This window comes from Barbus barbus, assembly GCF_936440315.1.
Source record: "Barbus barbus genome assembly, chromosome: 21".
In the NCBI taxonomy this organism is placed as follows: domain Eukaryota; kingdom Metazoa; phylum Chordata; class Actinopteri; order Cypriniformes; family Cyprinidae; genus Barbus; species Barbus barbus.
Genome location: NC_136749.1, coordinates 22,500,300 through 22,514,496, shown reverse-complemented (window position 1 = coordinate 22,514,496; position 14,197 = coordinate 22,500,300). Strand labels below are relative to the sequence as shown.

At 36.7% G+C, this 14,197-nt stretch overlaps 1 protein-coding gene across 1 annotated transcript in view; it reads left to right on the top strand.

Moving 5' to 3' along the window:
• The window catches only part of LOC306887512 (adhesion G protein-coupled receptor B1-like), a gene marked incomplete at both ends in the record, with an annotated part of 68,332 nt that extends 62,510 nt beyond the window's left edge, over window positions 1–5,822 (top strand). Inside the window, 4 exons of the mRNA XM_079445296.1 lie at window positions 828–1,483; window positions 3,269–3,304; window positions 3,403–3,561; window positions 5,628–5,822. Coding sequence (XP_079301422.1) covers window positions 828–1,483; window positions 3,269–3,304; window positions 3,403–3,561; window positions 5,628–5,822 — 1,046 coding nt within the window. The remainder of the gene's footprint in view (window positions 1–827; window positions 1,484–3,268; window positions 3,305–3,402; window positions 3,562–5,627) is intronic.
• Between the last annotated feature and the right edge of the window lie 8,375 nt (window positions 5,823–14,197).

Sequence of the window (14,197 nt, the reverse complement as noted above, 5' to 3'; positions counted from 1 at the left end):
TCCTTGTGTGTTTGCGCACACTTAGCGAATAAAGCTAATTCTGATTCTGCTAATTTTTAAACAGGAATCTGAAATATAGAATCTGCTTGCCTCTGAGTGAATGAGCACCATGTTTTCATCTACTGCACATACTTAAACACACATTTGGAAAAAATTATAAAAGTGATGTAATGTAAAAAACTCACAGAAACTCGCATCTTCATGGCAATCTGCCAAAAAAAAAATCAGTTTAACCAGTTTAACTCAAAGAAATTATAGAAATATATTACTATAATGTAGTATAGTAAAATGTACTTCTGAAAGTCAAAATAATCATCATCAAAAATCAATGTTTTGATTTTTTATTATTATTATTGTTGTTCATAATGTCATAATCAAGAGTTTTAATTTATGCAGTAAATGTATGCTGTGCAAAATTTAAAGACATTTATTGTAAATTGTTATATTCTTATGTGATTTCTTTTGTAAAAGATTGATCAAATTTAATTGATTAGATATGCTGTTTAATGACTACAATATAATGGAACAGTTAAAATGGAACACAAACACAGATTACTACAGAATACAAAATTTGGAAAAAGTAAAACAATTTTTTTTAAGGCCCTTTGCAATCAGCTGCATTTGTTGGTTTTTAGTCTTTGTTTTTGTTCTATACCATGTTAGACCGTATACCGTATTATTCTTATGATTCAGCAAAGTTTTATTTAAATTAGTTACTTCATAATTTGAGCTGAGGAAAATTATAGCATCGTTTTATCAAATTAGCTTGTGTTTTCTCTGCTATGATCTCTTTTCACATAATAAGGCTTTTCCCTTCTGATTTGCAGGCACCCTAAAGCGTTCCTCCCAGCAAGGTGAGGAGAAGGTAGCTTCACAGCAGATCACGGTACAGAAAGGCTCCAACTTCAACACCCTTCCTGCCAGCATGGCAAAGGTCCACCTGCAAAACGTTGCAGACTATGCCAGTCACACTCTCACCATGCGCCGCGACAAAGATGGCATTGCTGGGGTCAGTACCGAGCTACCCGGAGCCAAATCTATTTACATCTGTGACGGCGAGCTCTTCAAGCAACTGGATGGAGCCCCAGGAGACAGCGGCGGTCCTGAAGGAGGAGGAGGAGGTGGGTCGGGCCAGGGTTACATGCTCTTGCCCAACAACAACAACACCCTTAGGCCCGCAAAGGGCGGCAAGGACGACCAAGCCACCAAGTACAACATCAGCATCGAACAGTTACCCCAGACCAGGCTCATCCACCTGGCCAACCCCGCTGGCACTGATCCCGTGCCAGGCTTCGGGTTGAAGAGCCTGCCCACCGACCGAGTCAGCGTTTCCTGCTCAGAGAGGGACTCCCCGATGCAGACAGTGCAGAACATCTCTAGTGAGTCCCAGATGACAAACACGTGTGAGCAAGGGGACTCTGGGAACTCCGGCATGATGTCTAAGAGTGAGACCATCTCAACACTGTCTATGAGCTCTTTGGAGGTAAGAAACAATGATAAACATGAGATCAAACAATGCAACCCAAAGATTTCGGGGTGGGTGAAAAAAATTTGGGGTGGGAGGAAAAAATATTTTTCAAATCTTTTGCGTTCTCTCGCAAAACTTTGCGTTCTCTAAATATGATGACCATGAGCTCTAAGGGGCTCCGTAGCTATCAATTTCCGAGTTAAATTTGTTTTCAAAGTAATGTTTTCATTAGTATTACGTTATTAATATTATTGTTAACTTTATTTACAAAAACATTAAATGGCACAGTCTGGCGAGTAAGCAAAAAAATTGAAGATTCTTTTGCTAAGCTGTTTGTAGAGGGTTGCAAAGTGCTATACATCCTGCACCTGTTTCCTCATTGTAGACAAGCTTGTTTGATTTAATTTTGTCTAAATAATGAAAATGTTCATCACAGCTTGTATTGAAAGATTCACAGCCTAAATTAAACAGAACCACAGTGACACAACAGCTTTCTAAATGACTATTCATTAACATTTAATGGCTATCAGCACAAATGTGCGTGCATCATACAACTCTGTAGATGCTGGTCTTGCTCTTTTTTTAAATCACGATGTCTTTTCATCATCTTATACTTTTTGTTTCTCAGCTGTGATTATTTCTAATAACTGATGGACACTTTGGTTTCTGGTCCAAAGAAACTTGCTGTAGACCAATCTGCCTACAAGGCTGTGAATTCACATCAATGTTTGTCATATCTGCCACAAGGGAGCGAGTGTCCTAATTTATGTGCGGAGTGAAAAAAGCATGTTTGTGGAGAGTGTCTGCATAGAGGACTGTCATTACGTGGCTCAGAGTTACATTTCAACTGACAACAGCCAATGCACTCGCTTTCAATAAAACTGCGTCGAAACACTTAATGGAATAAAAAATATGCCGTTTCAAAAAGGAAGGAATGAAAGAAGGCTACATAAATTATGCCTCTTTGCATTTGCAATTATCCATCTTAGAAAAGAAAGTATCTGCAAAGGTCAGATTTTGCTCATGCTTTAAAAGGGAGCAGATGACAAGCGTGGATTCCTCCTCACCTCAGGCCAAACATGCTCCCAGAATGCATTGCGGGCGCACAGCTGCAGCCACGCACAGCGCAGGCAGAATGTCAGACTGCCCTCAGACGCTCCCCGACAGGCTAAAGAAATGCCATTCGGTCACAAGCTGTTTCCCGCATGCTCATGCCAGGAGCTCGGTGGAAACGTGCAATATAAAAGCAGCACAATGCTTTCTCCAAATCTGTCCAAGGTGCCCAAAATTTTACAATCGAGTTTTCTCCACTTATTGCATTTGGGTCGTTCTCAAACAGTATTGACTTACAAAATATTACCAAATGTTGAGTGTTTAAATTAAATTCAGTTTGTTTTCCCCATATTAATTATTAAGGATTTATTAGGATTTATTAAATTTTATTCATTTATTATCTTGACATTACTACTAATCACAAGACATAACCTGATTTTGTTACTTTCTGTATTTTCAAAATAGCTTAAATTTATACTGATGCCAATGATATGAAATTATAATATTAATTTTTTATATTAGTTGCTTTAAATGTTCATTCATTTAACATATAAATTATATTTTGTATTGCGCACTAATGTTTAAATGTTTAATGTTTCTTGAAAAATATGAAATCTTTCGTATGACGATAAAGTCTAAGGACATGTTTGTCACTATATTTTTGGAATGACCCATTTGCTGTTTCCCCCCCCAAGACGACTCTGAAAAGGACATAATATAACATCCTTTTCTTATTTGCCCTTTTAGAGACGAAAATCACGCTATGCAGAGCTGGACTTTGAGGTCAGTGTAATGTAAATCTTTCCACAAATGACAGCAGTCTTGTGTGGTGCAGTTTCATTCATCTCTGCAAAGGTTTAAATGCGGGTTTTGTCTTGCAGAAGATCATGCATACACGGAAGCGCCACCAGGACATGTTCCAGGACTTAAACAGGAAGCTGCAGCATGCAGAGAAGGACAGAGATTCTCCCCCAGTGGACGGGAAGACTGGGAAGAGATGGAGCGTGTCGTCAGGAGGCAGCGATAAAACCAATCTTAGTGTATGAACTTATATTAATCACTCCCCCTCCTTTTCTATTTGTCATTAAGAGGATCTCATGAAAAAAAAAGATACTCCGTACCAAAATCAAGAGAAAATATACACTACCAGTCAAAAATTTAGAATAACTATGTTTGATTGAAAAAAAAAGTCTCTAATGCTCACCTAGGCTGCATTTATTTGATCAAAAATACAGTAAAAACTACGGAAGTTCTAAGCGGCCATGCATTATTATAATTTTTCTGTCTTGTTTTCTCGTGATCACGACTTAATTTTATCGTGATCTCGACATAACGAAAGTTGTTTTATCGTTATCACGACTTAATTTTCTCGTGATCTGGACATAACGAAAGTTGTTGATCTCAACGTAAAAAACATTTTCTCACGACGTAATTGTAGCTATCGTGAGAAAATCAGGGTCGCTATATTGTCTTAAAGTTGCAGACCCGACAGCCTCCTTCTCAAGTGTCCAACACTTATGTGTAAGTCGTCAATCACTGACAGACACAGAGCTAAAATGGCCGAGTATGAATATGCATGAAAAGTATTCTATCATGGATCAATGTAGTCGGTCAGACACACAACACCTTCAATATTTGGGATGGTACTTATACCATATTTTTATTTTTATTATTTCAGTTTGAGTGAGTCCCTGATCAAAGTAAAAGCGAATACGATTATCCATGATGCTGCGATGATGTTGCTTCTATAGCATTTTCTCATGCCGAATACACAGAGAAAATTAAGTCGTGATAACGACAAAACAACTTTCGTTATGTCCAGATCACGAGAAAATTAAGTCGTGATAACGACAAAACAACTTTCGTTATGTCGAGATCACGAGAAAATTAAGTCGTGATAACGACAAAACAACTTTCGTTATGTCCAGATCACGAGAAAATTAAGTCGTGATAACGACAAAACAACTTTCGTTATGTCGAGATCACGAGAAAATTAAGTCGTGATAACGACAAAACATCTTTCGTTATGTCCAGATCACGAGAAAATTAAGTCGTGATAACGACAAAACAACTTTCGTTATGTCGAGATCACGAGAAAATTAAGTCGTGATAACGACAAAACAACTTTCGTTATGTCCAGATCACGAGAAAATTAAGTCGTGATAACGACAAAACAACTTTCGTTATGTCGAGATCACGAGAAAATTAAGTCGTGATAACGACAAAACAACTTTCGTTATGTCCAGATCACGAGAAAATTAAGTCGTGATAACGACAAAACAACTTTCGTTATATCGAGATCACGAGAAAATTAAGTCGTGATAACGGCAAAACAAGACAGAAAAATTATAATAATGCATGGCCGCTTAGAACTTCCGTAAAAAACAGCAATATTGTGAAATATTATTACAAATTAAACTTTTCTATGCAATTTTTTTTAAATGCTATTTATTCACATGGCGACAAAAGTTAGATTTTCAGCAGCCATTACTCCAGTCTTCAGTGTCACATGAGCCTTCTCAGAAATAATTCTAATAATAAATTGGAGTGTGCAGATTTTGTGAAATTTTCTAAACAATTAAGAGTATATAATATAATATAATACAATATAATAAATGAAAATGTTTTTAAAAATAATCATTCTTGTTAATGCAGGTCAAGCAGCATTTAATTAAATTCAGTTCAGTTTTTCTATATTAATCTTTTTATTAATTTATTCGAAAATGTATTAAATTTGATTAGTGTTTTTTTATCCTGACATTACTAATTACAAGACATCCTGTAGCTTAATATTTTTTTGTTAATTTTATTGTATTTTTTTTACTTTTTGTTTTTTCAAAATCAAAATATAACTAACTTTATATTTACCCAAAGACATGAAATTAATTACTTATATTTTTGAATAATAATAAAAATATATTGATAATGTAATAATGTGTCCTGATAATAATATTAATATTCGTCTAGGTCGATAGCCTCATAGGCAGCACTTTGACAAGTTTAGTGCAGTTGCACTTTGGGTGACCTGATTTTGCAATGAACTAGGACGTTACTTGGCATTTTACAAAACATTCACCCTAAAATATAATTCTTCTTTTTAATGCAGGACAAGCAGCAGACCCCCAGTAAGCGGGCGTGGGAGAGCATCAGGAAGACCCACTCGCCACCGTCATGGGTGCGTAAGGAGCTGGAGCCCCTACAGGCCTCTCCTCTGGAAATGCAAGCGGTGGAATGGGAGAAGGCCAGCACCACCATCCCTCTGGTGGGCCAAGAGATCATGGACCTGCAGACGGAGGTCTGAGAGACCCCCAGAGCATTCAGAGAAACAGAACAAACTCTACTCGCAGGGAAAAGGGACAAAGAGAGGGAATGAGATTTGAGAGTGTGGACTAACAAAAGTATGCAAGAAAGAGAGAGAAAGCAACACGGCTGTGCAATTTTTATTTGTGTTGTTTTGTTTTTTTTGTAATCCTGGAATGGCCTTTTCCTTAATGTCAAAGCGAATCATAACACTTTCGAAAATCCAGGTCTGAGCCTGTTGCTGTGGTAATGAGCTGGCGCTACCAAGAACGGCTGAACTGGGCAAGTTGAATGCTGGGAGTGACTGACTAAAGGGAAGGACTAGAATTCAGACTAAGAGCAGATGAGCCTTAGTGAGTGGCCTTCAATTTCTTACACCTCTGGATACACACACACAACACACATATTAGTTGTCATGTCACATTTATGGAAGAGAGAGTAGTAGCACTACAACAGAAAGCTTTCAAACTGCCCGGTAGGAATCAGGTGAGATACACGTCATTCAGAATTACATTCTTGAATATTATAAGTCTTATTATCATCGTTGTTGAACAGTGTGACACACAACACATGCGTACACTTGGGCCGCAAGAGTCGACGTGATTGCCCAAAGCCATTTGACTGTTAATCTGTCTCAAATGCCCTTCTGAGCCAGTACAGCCCACTGCTTAGCCACTATGCTGTCCCATGCACCGCACCGACCTCGGGATCCTTCGAAAGTTGGTCGACGCAGAAACGACTTCACCATAAGATTCAGCTAGGAAGCGGTCGGCGGTCCAGCTGGTGTGTTCATGAGAACCGACACGTCTTCATTCGCTTGATGTTTTCATCAGAATCACTGGAGCTGAGAGACCTGAAACAAACTGCTGAGTCTCAGAATACGTGCAGGATCATGTTTGAAAGAGAAAACGGAGATGAATATGAATATATAAATATATATATATTATAAATAATCTTATATATGAAACTGCAGAGGGGTGTTATTCTCTGGTTAGGTTGTGGTCGCACACAGAGAAAGCACAAGACTCACTCCTCAGAGTCCTGTTGTACAGCATTGTAATTATTTCCAGAAGAGATCTACAAAATGAATTTTAGCCTATAAATATCTTTCTTACTGTGCTTGGGGAATATTGTTAACATTATTATAGATATAATTACAATTCTGAGGTCCCCCACCCCCCAAATCTAATTGGGTTACTGGACTTTGTCAGTGTTCTGTAACATCATGTAACGGTGTGTATTTCGGTATCACTGACTGTCACTCCAGATGATACATACTTGCCTGAATTCTCCACCATCAACCCCTCGTTCTCCTCCTCTCCCTCCTCTCCCTGCCTTTCCACACTCCCTTTTTTAAGTTCACTGGGGTTTCTTTGTTATTGTACAGTTTTCAGAGCACAAAATGAATGTGTCATATTTCTAATAAAAAAGTATATCTATATAATAAAGGGTTAGATGTCGTATTTATGGCACTCTGAAACTTTTTGACATCTCATTTGCTGCAGAGTCCAGACAGACAGATAGATAGACAGACAGAGACAGATAGATAGACAGAAAGATAGATAGATAAATGTTAAAAATAAATGTTGCTTTAAAATGTGAACAAAAAATGTAAATGTTAAACTATTATTATTAACTGAAAAAATTATGTACATGAATTAGTAAAATGAAAACTAATAAAAATGAATCCAAACAAATATGTAAACAAAAGCTAATAAATATACGCACAATAACTAAAGCTTCAGCTGAAATTCAAACTAAAAATGAAGAGTTTATTTGCAAAAACAGATAATGTACAGTATCTCACAGAAGTGAGTACACCCCTCACATTTTTGTAAATATTTTATTATATCTTTTCATGTGACAACACTGAAGAAATGACACTTTGCTACAATGTAAAGTAGTGAGTGTACAGCTTGTATAACAGTGTAAATTTGCTGTCCCCTCAAAATAACACACACAACACACAGCCATTAATGTCTAAACCGCTGGCCACAAAAGCGAGTACACCCCTAAGTGAAAATGTCCAAATTGGGCCCAATTAGCCCCGGTGTCATGTGACTCGTTAGTGTTATAAGGTCTCAGGTGTGAATGGGGAGCAGGTGTGTTAAATTTGATGTTATCGCCCTCACTATCTCATACTGGTCACTGGAAGTTCAACATGGCACCTCATGGCAAATAACTCTCTGAGGACCTGAAAAAAAGAATTGTTGCTCTACATAAAGATGGCGTAGGCTGTAAGAAGATTGCCAAGACCCTAAAACTGAGCTGCAGCACGGTGGCCAAGACCATACAGCGGTTTAACAGGACAGGTTCCACTCAGAACAGGCCTCACCATGGTCGACCAAAAAAGTTGAGTGCACGTGCTCAGTGTCATATTCAGAGGTTGTGTTTGGGAAATAGACGTATGAGTGCTGCCAGCATTGCTGCAGAGGTTGAAGGGGTGGGGATCAGCCTGTCAGTGCTCAGACCATACGCACACTGCATCAAATTGGTCTGCATGGCTGTCATCCCAGAAGGAAGCCTCTTCTAAAGATGATGCACAAGAAAGCCCGCAAACAGTTTGCTGAAGACAAGCAGACTAAGGACATGGATTACTGGAACCATGTCCTGTGGTCTGATGAGACCAAGATAAACTTATTTGGTTCAGATGGTGTCAAGCGTGTGCGGCGGCAACCAGGTGAGGAGTACAAAGACAAGTGTGTCTTGCCTACAGTCAAGCATGGTGGTGGGAGTGTCATGGTCTGGGGCTGCATGAGTGCTGTCGGCACTGGGAAGCTACAGTTCATTGAGGGAACCATGAATGCCAACATGTACTGTGACATACTGAAGCAGAGACTGGGCCGCAGGGCAGTATTCCAACATGATAACGACCCCAAACACACCTCCAAGATGCCTTGCTAAAGAATCTGAGGGTAAAGGTCATGGACTGGCCAAGCATGTCTCCAGACCTAAACCCTATTGAGCATCTGTGGGGCATCCTCAAACGGAAGGTGGAGGAGCGCAAGGTCTCTAACATCCACCAGCTCTGTGATGTTGTCATGGAGGAGTGGAAGAGGACTCCAGTGGCAACCTGTGAAGCTCTGGTGAACTCCATGCCCAAGAGGGTTAAGGCAGTGCTGGAAAATAATGGTGGCCACACAAAATATTGACACTTTGGGCCTAATTTGGACATTTTCATTTAGGGGTGTACTCACTTTTGTGGCCAGCGGTTTAGACATTAATGACTCTGTGTTGAGTTATTTTGAGGGTACAGCAAATTTACACTGTTATACAAGCTGTACACTCACTACTTTACATTGTAGCAAAGTGTCATTTCTTCAGTGTTGTCACATGAAAAGATATAATAAAATGTTTACAAAAATGTGAGGGGTGTACTCACTTCTGTGAGATACTGTAACTTTTTTTTTTTTTTTCAAAAATCATGTTTTTTATTAGGTTCTTTTTATTGTGTTTTATTGTTAGTCAGCTTTATTTTTAGTTATTTTTTAACCTAATCAAAACAACCCAACTGCACATTGATTGAGATTAATTGGAATGCACAATGAAAAATCATGATTTTTGAAAATGTAAAAAAAAACTGAGTAATTTGTTTTTGCAAATGAACTGTTCAAATATATCAAAAGTTCATTCAAAACATTAATAAATACTATAGTATATACATAATACTAAAATAACACTGTGTTCTTACATTTTCATCTGATAAGCCTATAAATCCACTGATAAAGATCTAACCAATCGCAAATGCTTGTGATAATGAATGTGTGTTATTATTCGATTAAAGAATACATTAGGATTGGAGTCACGGGAATGTAGTGGGAGGGAAAATGTGGCCATGCTGCAAATGGAGGACATTAATTTCATGTCACCACAGAGCGACCCAGTGTCCTGAACCTAATTATGTCAGCATTAGTTACTCAACACTTTAATACATCGCTGCTTGCAGTAAACTAGAAAGATTAATATTACAGAAAATAGATCCGTAAAATTTATGTTAATAGATCCACTGCTGCTACAATAACAAATAGTATTGATGAATTATATATGAAATAAATTGTAAATCAATAATTAAACATTAAAAAGAGACAAGAGGAAGAGAAAATATTAGAACTGTATTAGTTGCAGTAGTAACATGTAATAATAAATAGTACATAAAAATATATCACACTGATTTTATAAACATTGGACAATTTTATTAACATTATTTGAAATTCAAGGTACGGCCTAAAATTGAATTTGTGAACACTCAATTATTTTTTAAAAGGTCCATGTATTCTGTATATATGAATTGTGTAAACAAAAGTATACACAAACCGAAGACAAACATAAACACAGCTGAGAGGGAAAATAACAGCAGAGGAATATCAAAGTAATAATTAAATTAACATAACCCCACTGGCTTTGTATCATTGCTGTGCGTTAATTTTTTATAATGGGTTCACTAATGCATGAGGACATCTGTTTTCAAAGTTTCCCCATATACTGAAGTGCAGTAATCAGAACTGTTTAGACCAATAAACAAGCCCATGGAGCATGCAAAGCAGCAGTTACTGTACTGCTAAACACCATTCATACGTTTATGAGATGTTTGCTATAGGACCTCCGTAACCTATGCCTGCTAAAAAGATGCGCTGACTGGAGAACACGATATTCTAATTAAACACCTTGAGCTAACGAAGCATGTTAAGACACGACTGAACCAACAGCTGGATGTTTATTTCATAGGGACATAAGAAAGCATGTTCTGCCGAGATAATTATGCATTGACCTTTGATTTGGACAGAACCATATGGAATGTTTTGATTCCACCGTCTAATAAGCAGTAGAAAGCTTCACTATATGTAATGAAGCTTCAGGTTGTTTAGTTGGAAGTAACTGGTGGATACTTTGATTCGTTTTAGGCTGTTGCAAATGTCAGTCATGCGAGTTAATTTGGCAACTTGCATGACTGACATTTTATCATAAACATCCAATAGGCCAACAGCATTAAAAAACACGATAAGCCATGTATACAAACTAAATGCAAGTCTGGATTTGTTTTTAAATTGCATGGAGTGCAGCACTATGGGAAGTCAGATAATAGACTACAGCTTATCACCCATCCGTCTGTCAGTCATTGCTTTTGTGTACTGTATATTTCTCAAACGCTTTCCACATATTGCTAAAAGAGAGATTTGCCATTATTTGAAAATACTCTATTTTCTGCAACATTGCATTATTTGAATAATTGACTTTTTGGACTAGTTTATTGTAAACAGTCCTTTAGCAAGACAAATGATTTTAAATGTATATCAGTTATATGAGGCCATAAAAGACACTGGCATAAAATATGTATATAAATGTTATTTGTGACCCTGGACCACAAAACCAGTCTTAACCCGCTGGGGTATATTTGTAGCAATAGCCAAAAATACATTGTATGAGTCAAAATTATTGATTTTTCTTTTATGCCAAAAATCATTAGGACATTAAATAAAGATCATGTTTTTTGAACCCTCAGATTCCAGATTTTCAAATAGTTGTATCTCAGCCAAATATTGTCCTATCCTAATAAACTTATTTATTCAGCTTTCAGATGATGTATAAATCTCAATTTTGAAAAATTGACCCTTATGACTGGTTGTGTGGTCCAGAGTAACATATAATAGTTTTAAATGGCAAATAGGACTTGTTAGTAGAATACATTACCTAATGTGTGTAATCCATCAGATTACATTACTAACTACAATTTTTTACTATTTTTATTTTAATCAGTAATGGACTATAATTTGTACGTTTTTAATTCTATCGTTTGCTGTAGTATGTCAGTAGGAAATAACAGTTTACATTTCCATTTAAGTCATATTATAACATCTAAATAGAAAATGACCTTCTTTGAAGCCTTACATGGCATATGTGTGTGTTCCAGGGATATGCTTTCAGTCATGCTAGATGAGGCCTAATTAAATATAATCTGGATTCAATTATATGGAAATCACCATTCTCAGTATTCCAGCCATGCAATTTTGCTCCATATGTGTTTGTTCATCAGGTAAAATTGACAAAATTACTTGGAAAGCACTCACTGCTGACATTCTCATTAGTTTTCATCTGATGCAGCTCCGTCAATAAATCAATGCAACTTTATATTGCTCCTTTCATGCAGTGCAATAACAGCACCAAAAGGGATTTAAAATAAATGAATAAATAGCAAGACAATTTGTCTAATAATCAACATTTATAATTTCAAATAATTACATGTATACTACCGTAAGTTAGGGGTCAGTAAGATTTTTTTTTTTATTATTTACTCATTTTATTCATGAATGCATTCAATTATTTAAAAGTGACAATAAAAAAAAAACTGATGTTGCAAAAAAATGTTGGTCCTGGGCTGTGGAGGCAAAATTCATCATGCAACATTTCTAAAATAATGAAAGCAATTAGCTATATTAAATCATTTTTAGGTAAGATCGGGTGCAGTATTTGTTTTGAACCCGATGAACAGGTTCTATACAAAGGCCCAACCAAATCACTTTCCTTATTGCATCAGGTTTAACAACATTAAAAACTCCTAAATTAGCTTCTTGCATTGGTAAATGATACAATAACAGTCTCAAATGCACTATTTTCAAATGTTCTGTTTATATCCAGCCTAACTGTTGATACTTTTCTAGGAAACACTGCCAATTTATCACATTTAAAGCCTGGGATTATGTCAGGATGACTTCTAAGAGAGGCGTTTAGAAGCCTGTCAGTGGTCCAGAATAGCACCCTTGGGGTGTTCTGGTTCTCAGAGACCAATTTAGTGAAATGAGCGTACCAGCTCGATCTAATTGCATTATTAAAAATAGATAGGTGCTGTCTGAAGGTATCAAAATTGATTTGCAGCTTCATCTTCCTCTATTTATATGCAGCTCTTCAGTGGTTTCTCCTGAAGTTGATATTTTAATTCATTAATTTCCGGAGTTTGTAAGCAAGAAGCTGGAGAAGCAGTATGTGGTTATTTGAGATTGTTTCAGTCAAACAAAATGCCAATTATTGTTAACAATGCACACTACTGGCTTAAAATAATACATTTGTATTTAAAAAATTTTTTATTGTTTTTAAATAAGTCTCTTATGATCACTAAGGCTGCATTTATTTGAGCAAAAATGCAGTTAAAAACAGTATTGTTGTGAAATGTTGAATAGTTTAAATGAGCAAACTTATTCCTGTGATGGCAAAATTGAATTTTCAGAAATTACTTTAGCCTACAGTGTCACATAATCTTTCAGAAATCATTCTGATTATAATGCTCAATTATTAAGAATGGTTCTTACTATTATCAATGTAAAAGCAGTTTTCACTGCTTATATTTTTTTGAAAACTGATATTTTTAAGGATTCTTCGAGCCTTTATTTGACATATTTGTAATAAATATATTGTATAAATGTCTTTACTGTCATTTTAATAAATCAAATGCATTGAATAAAAGTATTAATATGAAAGTATTAATCTATCTTTTTTTTAAACTTAATTACCCCGATGATGTATCAAAAACGTATATTCTTGTAAAACTTACTCCAGTAATTGTATTTTGTATTTTGTATAATTGAATTTTGAAAAATCATTTTTACAATGTACTACGATAATGTTTTAAGAGGAAATGCAAGGTGTTCGACCGGTGGAACGCCAGCAATGCATCACACATCCATTTTTCAGGTTAGAGGGGATTTTGCATGCTCACTCATTCTTGTTTATTTAAGAGTCTGCTCCCAACCTTTCTAAACCTTTCCAATGAGAGGAAAAAGGAGAGCTTTCAAAAGCAATTTTTTAAAATTTTATCACCCTTGGGATTTCTCCCTCTGTCCCACTCAGCGTTTTTGTCTGTGCTTACTGACCTCCCTCCAGCCTCCTGGTCCGCTCCGGTGGTAAATCTGTCTCGAATCCATCTGCTGTGACAACCACAGACAGGCCCTGATTTAAAGCCTGTCAGTCTCATTCTCAGACACTGAGGTCTGCCAGAGACGCCCGGCCACGGCCCATCCAAGCTGATCTGTGTCTGCTTCAGTCAGTGATTAATGTTACCCTATTTTTAACACCTTCCTCAGACAACACACACACTCGCATCCATTCATGCACACTCATTGACAGATGAGGATACACAGACTCGCACGCAACTCTACAAGCTCATTCATACTTGACACATGACACAAAAGGCCTATGTGAAGGATTGTGTAGTACAAAATTAAAACTGCCACAGTAACAAACAATTTGATACAGTACTAATGGTTTTATCTGCAGGAAGTGTGTATAAACAATAATCTACAAGATACTACCGCACAAATTTAATTCATTAAAGGAATAATTCACCCAGAAATGAAAGTCTGCTGGAAATTTACTCACCTGAATGCC